The sequence below is a fragment of the Crinia signifera genome, chromosome 5 (genome assembly GCF_055691185.1).
Source record: "Crinia signifera chromosome 5, ASM5569118v1, whole genome shotgun sequence".
NCBI classification, from domain to species: domain Eukaryota; kingdom Metazoa; phylum Chordata; class Amphibia; order Anura; family Myobatrachidae; genus Crinia; species Crinia signifera.
In genome coordinates, this window is record NC_139221.1 from 332065543 (window position 1) to 332087253 (window position 21711).

Sequence of the window (21711 nt, forward strand, 5' to 3'; positions counted from 1 at the left end):
CAGATTGCGACGACACGTCAGAAGGGTCAGCACCACTGTTTGCTGCAGTAGCTGCCAACGTTCATACATTGACCTGGTAGTTTTATGTGCAAACACCTTGTCTAGCTCCGCCCTCAGAGGAGAAGACTCCGCCTTCCTGCCCCATCTGGACATTAGGGGCCCGGTGCCGATGTCTGTAATAGGCTGAGGACATAACACATGGGCAGACTTACCTTTATTACACATTATTACTTTTTATTAGTATGATTTTTACATGATACATTATTATGGCGATACATCAGGGGCCATTCATTTAGCTGATTACCAGCTGATTACCTCTGCGGCTCCCCGGCAGAGGTTCATCAGCGACCACAGAGGGGGCATTGAGCGAGATATCGCCCTGTGTGTACGCACCTTTAGATGACTGTGGTTACTTTCATAGCCCTGGTCCTGCTCATGGACTGCACTTAATGATAATATGTTATTAGTTATATTCTGTATAATATTATATTGTATCGCTATATGTTACCTGTTATATATGGAATATGTACTTTATTTGGTTATACTGTGCTTAATGTAATTGTTAATATGGTTAAGTCTAGGCCAGAGGGCTATTTACTACAGGTTAAGTTCTATCTCCCCTGACTATCAGATGTGATTAACATAAGTAGTAACCAATGTATAGGGGTGTACACACGGGGAGATTTTAACTAATGGGCAATTTTGACTAAGCAATTTTGGTAGAGATTTTGGCTAGATGCACTGTAGATTCTGACTTAAGGGGCATACAGACGTAGAGATCTGTGCTAAGCAATGATAGTCTATGATCTAGTCAAAATTTTCTTGCCTGCACAGTCAATATAGGTACTTATGTATTATCTGGGCTCCCATGTTAAATGCACCCCATTTTTTCATACCCCTACTATCCAACTACGCATGGAGTTGATTTTATACAGTGTGGCGAGCGCAGCAAGCCACCGTGCCCGAAGCGTGGCGAGCGGACGCGGTCTCATGAGAAAAACGGGAGCCCAGATATTACATAAGTACCTCAATCTATGCTAAGCAATTTCTGCTAGACAATATTGACTGAGCAGGAGAAAACAGGGAGATTTTGGCTAACCTTCTAGGAGATTTTGACTATCTAGTAAAGTTCTCCGTGTGTACACCCCTTATGTTTGGAGCTACAGGTAATCTGATCATGTACACCCCATTGTATACAGGAACCCAGACAGTACGTCTCTGCATCTCATCAAAATCTCTATTCTCTATAATTCCTGAATATAATTCTCAAAATATCTATCTCTATAATTTCTGAATGAACTGGCTGGGTTATGAATAGACAGGGCTGGGTATAACAAGGAGAGTGAGCTGTACTGGGGGAGATCAGCACAGGAGGTGCAGAGAGAGGAGTTGGACTTCTGACGGACAGAAGAGGACTAGGCATTGTGGTGCCGTCAGTGCGGACAATTCATGGCGAAGGGCGCTGTGTGAGCTGGTATCCCAAGCCAGGGGACACAGAATTACTGCCAGCTTGTGTAGCTAAGGAACGCAAGCACCGGTAATCATATACTACTGTGGGGACTTAGTAAGTAAGATACCTTCCTGGCTGGTAATTGTTACTGTGATAGTGCACTGTGTGTATATACTTACAATAAAGGGCTTTTGCCATGTTCCTAAACTGTTTACCTGAGTGATCAGAGAATCCATATCTTCGCAAGGAGAATGAGATATGTGTGAAACGCGTTACATGAGGAGAATGAGATATGTCTGAAACGCGTTACATGAGGAGAATGAGATATGTGTGAAACGCGTTACATGAGGAGAATGAGATATGTGTGAAACGCGTTACATGAGGAGAATGAGATATGCGTGAAACGCGTTACATGAGGAGAATGAGATATGTGTGAAACGCGTTACATGAGGAGAATGAGATGTGTGAAACGCGTTACATGAGGAGAATGAGATATGTGTGAAACGCGTTACATGAGGAGAATGAGATATGTGTGAAACGCGTCACATGAGGAGAATGAGATGTGTGAAATGTGTTACATGAGGAGAATGAGATATGTGTGAAACGCGTTACATAAGGAGAATGAGATATGTGTGAAACGCGTTACATGAGGAGAATGAGATATATGTGAAACGCGTTACATGAGGAGAATGAGATATGTGTAAAACGCGTTACATGAGGAGAATGAGATGAGTGAAATGCGTTACATGAGGAGAATGAGATGTGTGAAATACGTTACATGAGGAGAATGAGATGTGTGAAACGCGTTACATGAGGAGAATGAGATATGTGTGAAACGCGTTACATGAGGAGAATGAGATGTGTGAAATACGTTACATGAGGAGCATGAGATGTGTGAAATACATTACATGAGGAAAATGAGATGTGTGAAACGCGTTACATAAGGAGAATGAGATCTGTGAAATGCGTTACATAAGGAGATTGAGATATTTGTGTAAGCGTTACATGAGGAGAATGAGATGTTTGAAACGCGTTACACGAGGAGAATCAGATGTGTGAAACGCGTTACATGAGGAGAATGAGATGTGTGAAACGCGTAACATGAAGAGAGTGAGATGTGTGAAACACGTTACATGAGGAGAATGATATATGTGTGAAATGCGTTACATGAGGAGAGTGAGATGTGTGAAACACGTTACATGAGGAGAATGATATATGTGTGAAATGCGTTACATAAGGAGAATAAGATGTGTGAAACGCGTTACATGAGGAGAATGAGATGTGACACGCGTTACATGAGGAGAGTGAGATATGTGTGAAACGCGTTACATGATGAGAATGAGATATGTGTGAAACGCGTTACATGATGAGAATGAGATGTGTGACACGCATTACATGAGGAGAATGAGATATGTGTAAAACGTGTTACATGAGGAGAATGATATATGTGTGAAACACGTTACATGAGGAGAATGAGATGTGTGTGAAACACGTTACATGAGGAGAATGCGATATGTGTGAAACGCGTTACATGAGGAGAATGAAATAAGTGTGAAACGTGTTACATGAGGAGAATGATATATGTGTGAAACGCGTTACATGAGGAGAATGAGATATGTGTGAAACGCGTTACATGAGGAGAATGAGATATGTGTGAAACGCGTTACATGAGAAGAATGAGATATGTGTGAAACGCGTTACATGAGGAGAATGAGATATGTGTGAAACGCGTTACATGATGAGAATGAGATATGTGTGAAACGCGTTACATAAGGAGAATGCGATATGTGAAACGCGTTACATGAGGAGAATAAGATGTGTGAAACGCATTACATGAGGAGAATGAGATGTGTGATACGCGTTACATGAGGAGAATGAGATATGTGTGAAACGCGTTACATGAGAATGAGATGTGTGAAACGTGTTACATGAGGAGAATGAGATGTGTGAAACGCGTTACATAAGGAGAATGATATATGTGTGAAATGCGTTACATGAGGAGAATGAGATATGTGTGAAACGCGTTACATGAGGAGAATCAGATGTGTGAAACGTGTTACATGAGGAGAATCAGATATGAGTGAAACGCGTTACATGAGGAGAATCAGATGTGTGAAATGCATTACATGAGAAGGAGATGTGTGAAATGCGTTACATGAGGAGAATGAGATGTGTGAAACGCGTTACATGAGGAGAATGAGATATGTGTAAATTGCAGGAATATATAAGGACATGTGGGTGTGATACATGTGCACATATAGGGCCTGATACGTAGTCACACAGCAACGGACATTGGCAATCACCTGCCTGCAGCTTAATGCAAATGCAGCTACAGACTCCTCCCCTTGTGTACACCTGTGCGGTCACATGAGCTGGGACTTATACATCCATTATTAGCGCCCGCCATTGCTCACACCAATGAAACGTGAATCAGCCCTACGGCAGGTGCAGGGTCTCTGTCCGGTCCCCTATGGCTGTGTCTGGGGGATTATTGCGAATGCGCATTTGCAGATTATTGGCGGCTTCATGAACATTGGCAGTGAGTGCAAACAGCTTACGTCTCAGAATCCTGCCGCAGAGGTGGGTGCAGTGTTGGTGTCGCATGCAGTGACACAGCACGTGCCCCAGCTGTAAGGCACAGAATGAGGGGCCAGGTCTGAGGAGATTAGAGGGCATTCCGGGGAGGTAATGGGGGTGTATGGCTGATGCGGGCATGTCGCTCACACTCAGGCCGAGGTTCTGCACCTGACACAGGGATGCTGCATGTGGGGGTCTCTGGAGTTTAGAAGCATAATGCATTAGCGTAAGATACAGACTAGACTGTGGCATAGGCGCAGCGGCGGCCATGTCTGCGTCCATCTCTGAATCAGGCTCACATTGCCTCCATGGGTGATTGCAGTTTGTCTGTCTGTGGTCATCGGCTCCTATAGACGAGGGTGGCTGAGGCGATGTTTAGGACGCGGTTGGTGTGTTATACAATATGTATGTCATAGCGAGGCCGACAGCGATGAGGATGAGTGAGATAGGAGTACTCCGGCCCCCACTGATAGTCCCGTCCGTGCACAGGGTCAGCTTCCTCTGCTGGAGGTCAATGTCACAGGCGGTCTCTGACGCACAGCCGGCCATAGAGATGGACACTGGGGAGAGAGGGGGACACTAAGTATACACATCACTAAGTACACCTGCCACTAAGTACACACGCCACTAAGTATACACATCACTAAGTGCACCTGCCACTAAGTACACCTGCCACTAAGTACACACACCACTAAGTACACACAACACTAAGTACACACAACACTATGTACAGTACATACCACTAAGTATACATGTCACTAAGTACACACATCACTAAGTACACCTGCCACTACGTACATACCACTAAGTATACACGTCACTAACTACACACACCACTTAGTACACCTGCCACTAAGTATACATATTACTACGTATACACATCACTAAGTACACACACCACTAAGTACACACACCACTAAGTATACACATCACTAAGTACACCTGCCACTACCTACATACCACATATATACACATCACTAAGTACACCTGCCACTACGTACATACCACTAAGTATACACATCATTAAGTACACCTGCCACTAAGTACATACCACTAAGTACACCTGCCGCTAAGTATACATATCACTAGGTAAACCTGCCACTACGTACACACACCACTAGGTACACCTGCCACTACGTAGATGCCACTAAGTACACACACCACTAAGTACACCTCCACTAAGTACACACACCACTAAGTACACCTCCACTAAGTACACACACCACTAAGTACACCTGCAATTACGTACATACCACTAAGAACACACACCACTAATTACACCTCCACTAAGTACACACACCACTAAGTTCACCTCCACTAGGTACACCTGCCACTATTATTATTATTTTATTTATTTATTAGCAGTTATTTATATAGCGCACACAGATTCCGCAGCGCTTTGCCACTACGTACATACCACTAAGTATACACATCACTAAGTACACACACCACTAAGTACACCTGCCACTATGTACATACCACATATATACACATCACTAAGTACACACACCACTAAGTACACACACCACTAAGTACACCTGCCACTACGTATATAACACTAAGTATACACATCACTAAGTACACACATCACTAAGTACACCTGCCACTAAGTATACATATTACTAATTATACACATTACTAAGTACACACACACACCACTAAGTACACCTGCCACTAAGTACACACACCACTATGTATACACATCACTAAGTACACACATATCACTAAGTACACACATATCATTACGTACACCCCACTCAGTACACCTGCCACTAAGTACACACACCACTATGTATACACATTACTAAATACACACATATCGCTAAGTACACACATATCACTAAGTACACCCCACTAAGTACACACATTACTAAGTACACATACCGCTATGTATACAAATCACTAAGTACACACATATCGCTAAGTACACACATATCACTAAGTACACCCATTACTAAGTACACATACCGCTATGTATACAAATCACTAAGTACACACATATCACTAAGTACACACATATCACTAAGTACACACATATCACTAAGTACACCCCACTAAGTACACACATCACTAAGTACTGTTGCAAAAGGTTTTTGGATGAACCTTGCGCTAGTCGCTGCCGGGGATTCTGTCCGATTGTATGAATCTCCTTACATACAAATTATAAGCAAAATAGAAAATAAATACCGACAGTTTCCTTGGCGCTGACAAAGATTTTTCAATTATTCTCGTTAAACTGGTACCAAAATACTGAGATAGAAAAACCACAATAGTGTAATAACGTTTCTACAATTTAAAAAAATTTTAAGATCGAATTTCGAAGTATGGGCTCGTACCCTATAAGGTGGTCTACTTTTTAAGGTAGACACAGATCACTTTTTCAGGGAGTGGTAACGTCACCATTGAATCGTCAATGCTTCCAGAATATCTGATGTAAATGTGGGTGAAAACCTGGGATCCAGTGACCATCAAGCAGAATGGTTCAAAATAAAGACAGAGACTGACTCATCGCACACAAAAACAAAGGTGTTAGATTTTAGGAAGGCTGATTTTGTAGAGATGGGAAACTCTGTAAGAGATTCTTTGGGAGAGTGGAAGAACTTGAAAGGAGTGCAGGAGAAGTGGGAAAAATTAAAAAAGTGCAATACTGAAAGCAACAGAACTTTGTGTCAAAAGAGTTAGGAAAAACACAAGAAAAAGGAAGCCAGTGTGGTTTGCGAAAGAAGTAGCAAGTATTGTGAAAGCAAAAAAGTTGGCCTTTTAGAAATTTAAGCAGACGCAGAATAATGAGGACAAAGAGGTGTATCTTGTTAGACAGAAGGAGGCTAAGAAGGTAATCAGATGCGCAAAAGCACAGGCTGAAGAGAAAATGGCCCAGTCAGTGGGTAAAGGGGGGAGACAAGTACATTTACAGAGGAGAAAGTCCTCACAGAACTCTCAAAATGGAAAGTGGATAAATCAATGGGGCCAGATGGGATACATCCAAGGATACTAAAAGAGCTTTAAGCGGAGCTGGTAAAACCAATAACAGAATTATTCAACCAGTCACTAGCTACTGGAGTAATCCCAGAGGATAAAAAAACGGCAAATGTAGTCCCACTGCACAACAATGGAAGCAAGGAAGAGGTAAGCAACTACTGACCAGTGAGCCTTACATCAGTAGTAGGGAAACTGATGGAAACACTCTTAAAACAAAGAGTTGTAGAATATCTCAAAACCAGCAATTTACAGGATCCAAAACAGCATGGGTTTACTGGGGGAAGATCATGTCAAACAAATCTTATTGACTTTTTTGACTGGGTGACTAAAGTAATATATCAAAGTGGGGCTGTAGATGTAGCTTATCTAGACTTTAGTAAAGCTTTTGACACTGTCCCACATCGCAGACAGTTAAATAAACTTGAAAGCTTGGGATTGGATTCTAAGATAGTTGAATGGATAAGACAAGTGGAGTACCCCAGGGATCTGTACTTGGACCGGTGCTTTTTAATATCTTTATTGGTGATGTTGCAAATGGAATTGAGGGTAAAATGTGTCTTTTTGCAGATGACACAAAGGTATGCAACAGGGTAGACACACCAGGAGGGGTAAAACAAATGATTGACGATCTAGGTAGATTAGAGGAATGGTCAAGAGAATGGCAACTACAGTTTAATGCCAAAAAATGCAAAATCATGCACTTGGGTCTCAGAAATCCAAAGACTAAATATAGTATAAATGGCACTATAATGGAAACTACTAAGGAAGAGAGCAACAGAACACGAGGACATGCACTGAAACTAAACTAGAGGGAGGAAGAATTACTTCACAGAAAGAGTAGTAGATAAGTGGAATAGCCTCCCATCAGAGGTGGTAGAGGCAAATACAGTAGTACAATGTAAACATGCTTGGGATAGGCATATTGATATCCTTACAAAGAAATAGGGATCAAATATGGTTTGAGGTAACATGTTTATAAAGGGTCAGACTAGATGGGCCAAGTGGTTCTTATCTCCCGTCACACTCTATGTTTCTATGTTTCCAATTCCATTTGTAGTATACGAAAAAGAATGAAGATCACATTGATGTTGTGTTAGTGCATAGACAGGGCATGTGTGTCATGTGTGTCATGTGTGTCATGTGTTTCATGTGTGTCATGTGTTTCAGTTAAACCCCGGAATGGATTCCGGCATATGTACTACAGGTTTAGCTAGGATTAGTGGCTAGATAATTCCATGTCTGGTAATAGGCTTTCCCCACTTGGGGTATAAATATGTGAATAAGGTCTGGAACCTCCACATGCCTTGTGTGGGTGTGAAACGCGTTGGACGTGGAGATAGAGGGAGGACATCACTGGACTCAGCCGGGAAAGGTTCCAGGGAGCCTGTGTTATATTGACATCTGCCTTGTTTGTCTACAATTCTTCTGTGGACAATTACCCTCGGTGAGAGTCTCCGGTTTTACACCCTTGTGTGGATGCTTAATTGTTTGTTGTGAATAAAAAGCACCATACCAGCTTCATTCTTTTGTATATAATACAAATGGAATTGGAAGCATTGACGATTCAACGGTGATGTTACTGTTCCCCGAAAAAGTGATCTGTGTCTACCTTAAAAAGTAGACCACCTTATAGGGTACAAGTCCCATACTTCGAAATTCGATCTTAAAATTTTTAAAAATTGTAAAAACGTTATTACACTATTGTGTTTTTTCTATTTCTGTATTTTGTACACCACTAAGTACACCTGCCACTAAGCACACCTGCCACTAAGTACCCTGCCACTAAGTACACCTGCCACTAAGTACACCTGTTACTAAGTACACCTGTTACTAAGTACACATGACTAGGTATACACATCACTTAGTACACATGCCACTAAGTACAGCTGTGATTTAAGTACACACCACTAAGTATACACATCACTAAGTACACACACCACTAAGTACAGCTGCCACTAAGTACACACCACTAAGTATACACATCACTAAGGGTACTTGTGTAGTTTCACGGCACCAGATAAAATCGCATGCGATGCATGCGATCTGATCGCACCCAATTTTCATGGAAAAAGGGACCTTTTCATACCCCCACTATCCAACTACACATGGAGTTGATGTTATATAGTGTGGCGAGCGTGGCGAGCCCCGCGAGGGGGCGCGGATGATGTTACATGTATTGCGCGCTGCAAGGGACGTGCAATACATGTAAACTAATCCGCGTCCCCTCGCAGGGCTCGCCACGCTGCGCTCGCCACACTATATAAAATAGTGGGGGTATGAAAAGGTCCCTTTTTCCATGAAAATTAGATGCGATCGGATCGCATGCATCGCATGCAATATTTTATCTGGCACCGTGAAACTACACATGATCCTCACGAATTATACACACCACTAATTACACCTGCCACTAAGTACACACCACTAAGTATACACACCACTAATTACACCTGCCACTAATTACACACCACTAAGTATACACATCACTAAGTCACCTGCCACTAAGTACACCTGCTACTAAGTACACATCACTAAGTACACACACCACTAAGTACACCTGCCACTGCGTAAACACATCACTAAGTACACATGCCACTAAGTACATCTGCTACTAAGTACACATCACTAAGTACACACACCACTAAGTACACCTGCCACTACGTAAACACATCACTAAGTACACATGCCACTAAGTACATCTGCTACTAAGTACACATCACTAAGTACACACACCACTAAGTACACCTGCCACTACGTAAACACATCACTAAGTACACATGCCACTAAGTACATCTGCTACTAAGTACACACACCACTAAGTACACCTGCCACTACGTAAACACATCACTAAGTACACATGCCACTAAGTACATCTGCTACTAAGTACACATCACTAAGCACACACACCACTAAGTACAGCTGCCACTAGTGGGCATGACCAGGAGCTTCTGAGTAAACTGGTTTATACCGGAGAAACGCGTCAAGACCCCTGGTGATCCATTTGATGATTGTGGGACACTTTGCGCATACGTTGGATAACGTTACAGGCAGTTCACCTGCCACCCAGGGTGACGCCGTATTTGTGCGGCTATTTCTCTGCTCCCAGCTCGAGTGTGTACAAGCGGCAGCGGTGCTGCCAGGGGCGGATTGGCTAGCCGGGAAACCGGGACAGTTCCCGGCGGGCCGCCCCATTAGCTTCCAGAACCGGCCGCTCTCCCTCACTTACAGGGCTGCTGCGGACCTCAAAACGACCTGAGTGGCATTTTGCCAGAAAGCAAAATGGCCGCTGGAGGGCTGCTGCGCATGTGCGGCCGCCGCAGCTCCTCCTATGGTGCTTAGCAGAGGCAGAGCTACAGCACAGTGACAGGCAGCTCCACCTAGGCTCAGATCCCCAGCAGGCAGCGCAAAATGTTCGTGCGGCTGGGGATCATCATCAACAGAACGGCATGGGCAGCGGCAGCATACAGCACAGTTTAGAAGAAAGACCAAAGCAGGGTGAACAATAGGAGGCGCCAGGCAGTGGAGCCAGCGACTGGAAAATCCTCGGGAACAAGTCCCATTAAGCAACAGGCAGCGTGTCCCGAAAAGGGGCGGAGCTACTCGGGTGGATGGGCGTGGCTAAGCGGCACCAATGGGCGGAGCTACACAAGGGAAAGTTGGTGTATGTCACAGCTGCTGCCAAGCACTCTTAAGTAAGTGGAGTGACAAGCAAGCGGTGAGCCAATCAATGTGTGTGATGTCAGTCTGTGTGGGTGGGGTGGGGGCTGCTACTAGGGTGGCATTATGCATGTAAGCAGTCCTGCTACTGAGAACATTGGGGGTTATTCTTATTCCTTCGGTCTGACCAATGTTGCGCATCTGAAGGAATAAGAATAACCCCCAATGTTCTCAGTAGCAGGACCGCTTACATGCTTAATGTTCTCACGGCGAACTTTCGGTTCGCCGGGTGCACGCACCATAGATGGCGTGCGGGGGGGGCAGAGAAGGGCAGGGGGGCGCCGGGCTGCCCCATTACATTATGGGAACACCCAGCATTCCATGGGCGTTCCCATGAGAATGCTGGGCGTTGTCATGGTAATGAGGCGGTGACGCGGGTGCGGGGGGCTGGCAGCTGACACTACCGGATGTCAGCTGCCCGCCCATATCCTACCCAGCGTGCACGCATATGTAAGTGACTGGAAAGTCACTTTTATATGCATGTACCTTCCACGTCTTTCGATGGTCGGTGACCATCAAAAGATGTGGGAGGTTACACGTGGCATACGAATGGATGTTTATGCTAAACATCCATGTGCAGCCTGTGCGGGCAAACCCGCGTTGCGAAGGGGGGGCAGGTGAGCATTCATTCGCCGGGTGGGGTTTGGTGGATTTGCAAGGCTGCGAATTCGTAGCCTTGCTAACCAACCAGAATAACCCCTATTATGCATGTAAGTGGCGCCTCCACAGGAGACGTGTGTAAGCAGCACTTCTGCTAGGGGGTGCCACTACTGGGGGCATTATATGTGTAAGTGGCACTGCGGGCATTATGCATGTAACCGGAGCTGCTACAGTGGGCATTATCATGCATTTAAGTGGCGCTAATACTGGGGGGGCATGGATCATCAGGTCACAACAATGTTGGTCGACAGTCATTAGGTCGACATGAGTCTAGGTGGACATGGGTTAGGTCGACAGGGTCATTAGGTCGACATGGGTAAGGTCGACAGTCAAAAGGTCAACCTGTTTTTCACATTTTTTTCACTTTTTTTTGTCCCGAATGTCAACACAGTCCACATGGACACTGAAATGTAGCACCACGTCCTCTTGCATGGCTCGCTGCACTCATCATGCTATTTTATTCTCCCACCACACCCTAGTGGACGGTAGGGCATGAAATACCTCCTGTCAGCACATGTCGGCTCAAAAAAAATGTGAAAAACCACTGTGGACCTTTTGACTGTCGACCTAACCCATGTCGGCCTAATGACCCTGTCGTCCTAATAACCTTGTCTAACTCATGTCGACCTTTCTGCATGTCGACCTAATGACTGTCGACCCTCATGCTGGTGACCCAATGACCGTATCCCTACTGGGGACGTTATGCTTGTAAGTGATGCTGCTACTGGGGGTATTATGTGTTTAAGAGGTGCTGCCTGGTGCTTCTACTGGGGGCACTTTGCATGTAAGCAGCGCTGCTACTGTGGGCATTATGGCCCTAATTCAGATCTGATCGCAGTACAAATTTGTTCTCAAAATGGGCAAAACCATGTGCACTGCAGGTGGGGCAGAGGTAACAGGTGCAGAGAGAGTTAGAGTTGTGTGAGTTATTTTGTTTCTGTGCAGGGTAAATATTGGCTGCATTATTTTTACACTGCAATTTAGATTTCAGTTTCAACACACCCCACCCAAATGTAACTCCTGCAGTGCACATGGTTTTGCCCATTTTGAGAACAAATTTGTACTGCGATCAGATCTGAATAAGGGCCTATGTGTGTAAGGGGCGCTGCTAATGGGCACTTTATGCATGTAAGCAACGCTTCTACTAAGTGGAGCTACTTCTGGGGACATTTTGTGTTTAAACAGCGCTGCTACTGCAGGCATTTTGTGTGTAAGCGGCACTACACGGTGATGCTACTGGGGGCAACGTGTATGTAAGCAGTGCTGCTACTGCGGACATTGGGCAGGATATACACATCACGCTGATGCTCAGCATATGTACTGACATATGCGGTGATAAGAGCTGCCCTGTGCGATCCCCGATGCTGCTTGGACTTTCTCCTTTCTGACAGAGAAGTCCAACTGTGCATACGCAAAGAAGCTGGCGGCCGCGGGGCATGCTGGGAGAGATGTTGGATCCCTCACACAGCAGCGCTGCGAAGAGAAGCCCATAGGCTGCAGTGAAGCTCCACCGGGCGAGGGTTTGGCGGGGCTTTAGTGCATTTCAAAATGTGGTAAAAACCCAGAAAATGGGGTTTTCACTGCATTTTTTGTTCAGTACATCCTGCCCATTATGTGTATAAGGGGTGCTACTATTGCAGACATTATGTTCATAAGGGAAACGGTCATCTGTCAGACCACACTTAGGTCGACAGTCATTAGGTCGACCCCGGAAAGTTGACTGACCCCAAGGTCGACAGGGTTAAATGTTGACATGGGTCAAGGTCGACATGACTTAATGTCGACCTGCTTTAGGTCGACAGTCATTAGGTCGATATGAGTTTTTCACTTTTTTTTGAGCCGACATGTGCCGACAGGCGGTATTTCATGCCCTACCATCCACTAGGGCATGGTGGGAGAATAAAATAGTGTGCCGAGCATAGCGAGGCACCGTGCCCGAAGCATTGCGAGCGATGCGAGGGGCTGCGGTTCAACTCCAACTGTGTCCATGTCGACTGTGTCGACATTCGGGTAATCAAACAGTGAAAAATTCATGTCGACCTAATGACTGTCGACCTAAACCCATGCCGACCTTAAGTCATGTCGACCTTTAACCCTGTCGACCTTGGGGCCAGTCAACCTTCCGGGGTCGACCTAATGACTGTAGACCTAAGTCTGGTCTGACAGATGTACCGATTCCGTTCATAAGAGGTGCTTCCCAGTGCTGCAACTGGGGGGCATGATGCGTGTAAGTGCCTTTACTGCAGGTATTGTGTGTAAGCGGAGCTGCTACTGTGCGTATTGTGTGGAGGAGGAGATAATACTGTAGGCATTATGTGTATAGAGCAGTGGTAGCCAACCCTAGCCCTCGAGAGCTACCAATAGTTCATATTTTCCAGACAACCTAGCTGCTGCACAGCTGCACTCATTAATCACTGACACATTTTAAAAGATCCACAGGTGGAGCTAATTACTTCACTTGTAGTTCTCTGAGGAGACCTGCAAAACATGCACTGTTGGTAGCTCTCGAGGACTAGGGTTGGCTACCCCAGGTATAGAGGGTGCTACTACTGCGGGCATTATTATGTTTAGAAGGGGAGCTACTATTGCAGGCTTTATTATATGTATAATGAGTGCTACTTCAGAGGCTTTTTGTGTATAAGAGACACTACTATCGTGGGTATTATTATGTGCATATGTGGCTCTGCTACTTGTGAGTGTTATGTGTATAAAGCGTGTTACTACTGTGGGCATTATCTGTGTATAAGGGGTGCTATTACTGTAGCCATTATATGTAAAGCGGACTATTGTGTAGTGTAAAGTGAATAAAGGGCACTACGCGTGTGTTGTTTAATGTGAATAAGATTGTGCTACTGTGTGGCATAATTTTGTAATTACGCCACAGGCATTTTTCAGCACATGCCTATGGCATGCACTGTCCCTTTGTAAAGAATGGAAGGGTGCAAATTTATAGTTTGCAGGGTGGCGCCGAACACCCTAGCACCGGACCTGGGACCGAGAACAAGCCTGCTGAGGTGAATAAAATGAATATCTAATGCAGCCATATGCGTGCACACGGGGTGGGGTGGGGTTTAGGGGGAAGGGGGGGGGGGGGTGTCTGGTGTGCCTAATGTCCAGGACACTCATTTTCTGGCTCCTGCAGTGATCGCCAATAGGACTGACTAATGATCGATGCTGCTCTATTACATTGCCTGTTACTCAGATATTTTAATAACACTGAGGCTTATAGACAGCTTTGGATGTGCCCGCATCTCCTCCATTGTCTGCCTTCCCTGATGTCAGCGGGGATCTGTCAGCACTGCAGTACACCTGCCTTGGCCCTAGGAGTCACCCCTCACTCTCCCTATGGCCCTCCAGCTGTTGTGAAACTACACATCCCAGCATGCCTTGCAATAGTTTTAGCATTCCCTAATAGCAAAACTGAGGCAAGGCATGATGGGAATTGTGGTTTCACAATAGCTGGAGGGCCATAGTTTGGACATACCTGCCCTAAGGTACAGCTCACACTTCTTCCTGTCCCCGGTTCCCTTACACTTTAAAACCCAGCATCCTGCCTCTTTCTTTTAACCCACCTTTAGTCTTCTCCTGGCTCCTGAGGATGGGCTGAGACTCATGGGCCGGTGTTGTATGAATGCACCCAGGCTAAAGTTTGCCAGCCAGCCCCTGAATGTAACCGCATAATGTGACTCTATGACATCACGCTGTGCACACACCTGCCCACGCGGTGCCATGTCATTGGTGAGAAGGCGGAGGATTATATAGCATAAAGCCTTCCTCTTAGAAGGACATGTTCAATACTGGCAGGAGGAACACTGACCCAAAAAGCGAGGGGGTCAGGGGAAATATAAGTGATCATAATTCAATATTTAAAATGGCAAAAATATTTTTCCAGCAGTGCACACCCTAATATAATGCACTGCACATGCCTATGAATGCAGTCTGTCCTCCCCCTAGCCTGATACTGTGGCAATGGACTGGTACAATTCTATTTATGGGCATTATGCTGTGTGGCATAATGTGTAATGGGCATTACAGTATGTGACATAATGTATAATATGCATTATGGTGTGTGGCATAATGTGATGGGCATTAAAGTGAGTGGCATAATGTGTAAGCGGCATTATGGTCTGTGGCATAATGTGTATTGGGCACTACAGTGTACAAAATAATGTGTAATGGACATTAGGGTATGTGGCATAATGTGTAATATGCATTATGGTGTGTGGTTTAATGTGATGGACATTACGGTGAGGGGCATTATGGTCTGCAGCATAATTTGTAATGGGCACTATGGTGTACAACATGTATAATGGACATTACAGTGTGTGGCATAATGTTTAAGGGGTGTTACGGTCTACCTGGCGCAGTGTGTATAAGTGGCACTGCTGTGTGGTGTAATGTGAATTACGGACATTACTATGTGGTGTAATGTGAATTGGTACTATTATGTGGCCATGCCCCTTCCCATGAAGCCATGCACCTAAACTTTTGGTGCACCGGCCTAGGGCGTGCACTATGCCTATTTGTGTATGTGAGGGTGGAGGGGGTTCCAATTCCCCTTCTGGTACGAGGCACCAGAATGTCTAGGTATGGCATTGTTGCACATGGCCATTGCAGCCAGGGAATGGAAAGAACATGGGCTGCGCCAGACAGAAAGTTAAGGCCCTTCTCCCACCCTGCACTCCCCTCTCACTCTGAGTGCTCTCCCAGTACTAGATAGTCTAAGGCAGTGGTCAGGGAACTCGGTCCTCATTACCCCACGCAGTGCATGTTTTGCAGGTCTCCTCACAGAATCACAAGTGAAATAATTAACTCCACCTGCGAACCTTATAAAATGTGTCTGTGAGTAATTAGTACACCTGTGCACCTGATGGGTTACCAGCAAAACATGCACTGTGTGGGGTAATGAGGACCAAGTTCCCTGACCACTGGTCTAAGGGATCCTACTTTTGTGTTATAAGGGGTATATGGGGTGGTACACTACACTTTAGGACACACCCCCTTTTCCAGAGTACACGCGCCTTTGGCGTGTGCATAGTTACGGCCTTAACTTTTACATATCCCCACTTCATTATTTCCACTTCCACCACTGCACATATCAGACTCCGCCCCTCAACAGACCCCGCCCCCATTAGGGCTGGTTCCAGAAATTTCCCGGGCTGGTTTTCCATCCCAATCCACCCCTGGGTGCTGCCATCTGGAAGCTGATTGGAAGCGGTCCTTGCACCTGTGCAATTTCTTCAGACACCCCTCCACACACAGCGCTCACAAGGTGTGTGGACGCTTCAGGTCCTGGAGCTTGACAGCGGGGTAAGAACCTGAAAAACTGCCGCAGTGTGGTCCCCTATAACCCCGTAGATTGGAAATTCCCTCCAGAGACAGAGGGTTTCCACAATTGGTGAGCACATATTCTACTCCAGCAATTATTTGGCCACAGTGCCGTGACATTAACCTGGATAAAATTTCTGTCGACATGGAATGTTGACATCAACATCAACTCCCATTTATTTTGAAGTACTGATAATAACATCAACCACCTGGCACTGCTGGCTGCTTATTATTATACTAGGACTCTGTATATCCATGCTCTTCTAAATCTGAACCTACTCATACGCAATCGGAAATTCCAATCCCCATATATGTGCATATTGATAGTATTGCAATTTATGGATGTTACTACTGTTGGAATTAATAATGTATGAATTTGCATAAGTGTCCCACAGATGTCATTGTGATCACCTTCTATTTCTATTCAGAAATTTACAGTTTTTTTATATTTTATTACTGTATTAATAAATGTATTGATTTTTATGACAATTGCGCTCCTTTTCCTACCAATAAATACCTGTGCTTTAAACCAGAGTGATACAAAAACACTCTTAGGAGCAGCAATATTGTTATAAATTCTAATTTAATTTAATTTATTCCCATGTTGCCTTTTATTGAGAGTGTCAGTAACCGCGGGTTATTGCGCGCCTGATTTTGTCCTGTCTGTGATTTGCATCGTGTGTCTAAATATATCACACGTTTGCAACATCACAGATTGGCTATTGTATTGTGTTTCTGACATGACCAGGAGCTACCTGTAGTAAGAGAGTTATGCTGCGACCTCCCCCTAGGGGGCACTGTACTCACCATTGTCATCCAGGGGCAGGTTGGAGTAGGAGAAACAGTGCGACTCGCTTCCTCTGCAATTCACGGGTGTAAGATCCGTGCAGGATGTGGACTGGAAGCAGCCGGGACAGACCTTGCCATTCTTAGAGGCTTCAGGGATCGCTGAGAGATGAGAGATAGACACAGGGGTGATGTAACAGTGCAGCGACTATGTGCGGGGAACATGAGCCCCAATACCTTACTCACCTAACATAACATTACTCCTAATACGGCCGCAGACACAAGCAGGGCCGCTGCTCACCTGGCGTTCTCATTGGCTGGGCACCACAGCTCTAGTATGCACCACTTGCTCGCCACTGCGTTCCCATTACGTGCATGGCGCTAAATGCAGCTGGTTGTCTGAAGGATTGCACCATATGCCCGGTGCCATTGTTATCAACACCCCCTAGGCCTGTGACTATTTCCATCATTTATTATTATGATTAAATGTTATTTACGTAAATGATTGCAATAAAACCTTCCTAGATCTGGTGCGAGGGATCCGCCTGTGTGCGCACGGCACAGCGTATGACCCAGTCTAGATTAATGCCATTCGTAGACTTAACCCACATGCCAATGCCCCAATATGCCCCAGGTACGGCCTTCTGGGTCTGATACTCGGATGGAACATTCTTGTCGGGATTTATACTGGATATTTATTAACTGTAGAAGGAAAATAACTACAATATAATATACTATGGGGATCTTGGGTTGCTGGGAACCTTGCCTCTCTGTTCTGTTCCTCTCCCATCACATAAGACAGGCCGGTCACTACCAGCACTCACCTGTAGGGATCGCCGATGAGCAGAGATCTGTATAATATAATATGGGGGTCTTGGGCTGGTGGGAGCCTTGCCTCTCTGTGGGTGAGGGCATCACATGTCTGTAATTATACTGATACACTGTACTACCAGCACTCACCTGTAGGGATCGCCGATGAGCAGAGATCTGTATAATATAATATGGGGGTCTTGGGCTGGGGGGAACCTTGCCTCTCTGTGGGTGAGGGCATCACATGTCTGTAATTATACTGATACACTGTACTACCAGCACTCACCTGTAGGGATCGCTGATGAGCAGAGATCTGTATAATATAATATGGGGATCTTGGGCTGGTGGGAACCTTGCCTCTCTGTGGGTGAGGGCATCACATGTCTGTAATTATACTGATACTCTGTACTACCAGCACTCACCTGTAGGGATCACTGATGAGCAGAGATCTGTATAATATAATATGGGGGTCTTGGGCTGGTGGGAACCTTGCCTCTCTGTGGGTGAGGGCATCACATGTCTGTAATTATACTGATACACTGTACTACCAGCACTCACCTGTAGGGATCACTGATGAGCAGAGATCTGTATAATATAATATGGGGGTCTCTGGCTGGTGGGAGCCTTGCCTCTCTGTGGGTGAGGGCATCACATGTCTGTAATTATACTGATACACTGTACTACCAGCACTCACCTGTAGGGATCGCCGATGAGCAGAGATCTGTATAATATAATATGGGGGTCTTGGGCTGGGGGGAACCTTGCCTCTCTGTGGGTGAGGGCATCACATGTCTGTAATTATACTGATACACTGTACTACCAGCACTCACCTGTAGGGATCACTGATGAGCAGAGATCTGTATTATATATTATGGGGGTCTTGGGCTGGTGGGAGCCTTGCCTCTCTGTGGGTGAGGGCATCACATGTCTGTAATTATACTGATACACTGTACTACCAGCACTCACCTGTAGGGATCGCCGATGAGCAGAGATCTGTATAATATAATATGGGGGTCTTGGGCTGGTGGGAGCCTTGCCTCTCTGTGGGTGAGGGCATCACATGTCTGTAATTATACTGATACACTGTACTACCAGCACTCACCTGTAGGGATCGCTGATGAGCAGAGATCAGTATTATATATTATGGGGGTCTTGGGCTGGTGGGAACCTTGCCTCTCTGTGGGTGAGGGCATCACATGTCTGTAATTATACTGATACACTGTACTACCAGCACTCACCTGTAGGGATCACTGATGAGCAGAGATCTGTATAATATAATATGGGGGTCTTGGGCTGGTGGGAGCCTTGCCTCTCTGTGGGTGAGGGCATCACATGTCTGTAATTATACTGATACACTGTACTACCAGCACTCACCTGTAGGGATCACTGATGAGCAGAGATCTGTATAATATAATATGGGGGTCTTGGGCTGGTGGGAACCTTGCCTCTCTGTGGGTGAGGGCATCACATGTCTGTAATTATACTGATATACTGTACTACCAGCACTCACCTGTAGGGATCACTGATGAGCAGAGATCTGTATAATATAATATGGGGGTCTTGGGCTGGTGGGAGCCTTGCCTCTCTGTGGGTGAGGGCATCACATGTCTGTAATTATACTGATACACTGTACTACCAGCACTCACCTGTAGGGATCACTGATGAGCAGAGATCTGTATAATATAATATGGGGGTCTTGGGCTGGTGGGAACCTTGCCTCTCTGTGGGTGAGGGCATCACATGTCTGTAATTATACTGATACACTGTACTACCAGCACTCACCTGTAGGGATCACTGATGAGCAGAGATCTGTATAATATAATATGGGGGTCTTGGGCTGGTGGGAGCCTTGCCTCTCTGTGGGTGAGGGCATCACATGTCTGTAATTATACTGATACACTGTACTACCAGCACTCACCTGTAGGGATCGCCGATGAGCAGAGATCTATATAATATAATATGGGGGTCTTGGGCTGGTGGGAGCCTTGCCTCTCTGTGGGTGTGGGCATCACATGTCTGTAATTATACTGATACACTGTACTACCAGCACTCACCTGTAGGGATCGCCGATGAGCAGAGATCTGTATAATATAATATGGGGGTCTTGGGCTGGTGGGAGCCTTGCCTCTCTGTGGGTGAGGGCATCACATGTCGGTAATTATACTGATACACTGTACTACCAGCACTCACCTGTAGGGATCGCCGATGAGCAGAGATCAGTATTATATATTATGGGGGTCTTGGGCTGGTGGGAGCCTTGCCTCTCTGTGGGTGAGGGCATCACATGTCTGTAATTATACTGATACACTGTACTACCAGCACTCACCTGTAGGGATCACTGATGAGCAGAGATCTGTATAATATAATATGGGGGTCTTGGGCTGGTGGGAACCTTGCCTCTCTGTGGGTGAGGGCATCACATGTCTGTAATTATACTGATACACTGTACTACCAGCACTCACCTGTAAGGATCGCTGATGAGCAGAGATCTGTATAATATAATATGGGGGTCTTGGGCTGGTGGGAGCCTTGCCTCTCTGTGGGTGAGGGCATCACATGTCTGTAATTATACTGATACACTGTACTCCCAGCACTCACCTGTAGGGATCACTGATGAGCAGAGATCTGTATAATATAATATGGGGGTCTCTGGCTGGTGGGAGCCTTGTCTCTCTGTTCTGTTCCTCTCCCATCACATAAGACAGGCCGGTCACTACCAGCACTCACCTGTAGGGATCGCTGATGAGCAGAGATCTGTATAATATATTATGGGGGTCTTGGGCTGGTGGGAGCCTTGCCTCTCTGTGGGTGAGGGCATCACATGTCTGTAATTATACTGATACACTGTACTACCAGCACTCACCTGTAGGGATCGCCGATGAGCAGAGATCTGTATAATATAATATGGGGGTCTTGGGCTGGTGGGAACCTTGCCTCTCTGTGGGTGAGGGCATCACATGTCTGTAATTATACTGATACACTGTACTACCAGCACTCACCTGTAGGGATCGCCGATGAGCAGAGATCTGTATAATATAATATGGGGATCTTGGGCTGGTGGGAACCTTGCCTCTCTGTTCTGTTCCTCTCCCATCACATAAGACAGGCCGGTCACTACCAGCACTCACCTGTAGGGATCGCTGATGAGCAGAGATCTGTATAATATAATATGGGGATCTTGGGCTGGTGGGAACCTTGCCTCTCTGTGGGCGAGGGCATCACATGTCTGTAATTATACTGATATACTGTACTACCAGCACTCACCTGTAGGGATCGCCGATGAGCAGAGATCTGTATTACAGCACGTGCTGCTGGTCACCATCCTACTGTAAGGGCTGCGCAGTATAAGGACATCAGTGCACTCCTGAGACTGCCCGCACCCCCGCACCAGCACCAGGGGCGGCCCT

The 21711-nt window shown here is 45.7% G+C and overlaps 1 protein-coding gene across 1 annotated transcript; it reads right to left on the bottom strand.

Moving 5' to 3' along the window:
* Positions 1–232: 232 nt before the first annotated feature.
* Positions 233–21703, bottom strand: LOC146005649 (phospholipase A2 inhibitor and Ly6/PLAUR domain-containing protein-like). Its single transcript, XM_083145040.1, has 3 exons — positions 21569–21703; positions 17516–17656; positions 233–4587 (listed from the first exon to the last, which is right to left on the bottom strand). The coding sequence occupies exons 1-3, from the start codon at positions 21624–21626 to the stop codon at positions 4403–4405; spliced, it is 384 nt and encodes a 127-aa protein (XP_083001166.1). The 5' UTR covers positions 21627–21703; the 3' UTR covers positions 233–4402.
* Between the last annotated feature and the right edge of the window lie 8 nt (positions 21704–21711).

Bases quoted from the DNA above. Each gene is read 5' to 3' on its own strand.
- LOC146005649 (XM_083145040.1), bottom strand. From the start codon at position 21,626: ATGGTGACCAGCAGCACGTGCTGTAATACAGATCTCTGCTCATCGGCG. The intron at 17,657-21,568 runs GTGAGTGCTGGT...CTCATCTCTCAG, and splicing joins CTCATCGGCGATCCCTACAG to CGATCCCTGAAGCCTCTAAG. The intron at 4,588-17,515 runs GTGAGTACAGTG...CTCTCTCCCCAG, and splicing joins CCTGCCCCTGGATGACAATG to TGTCCATCTCTATGGCCGGC.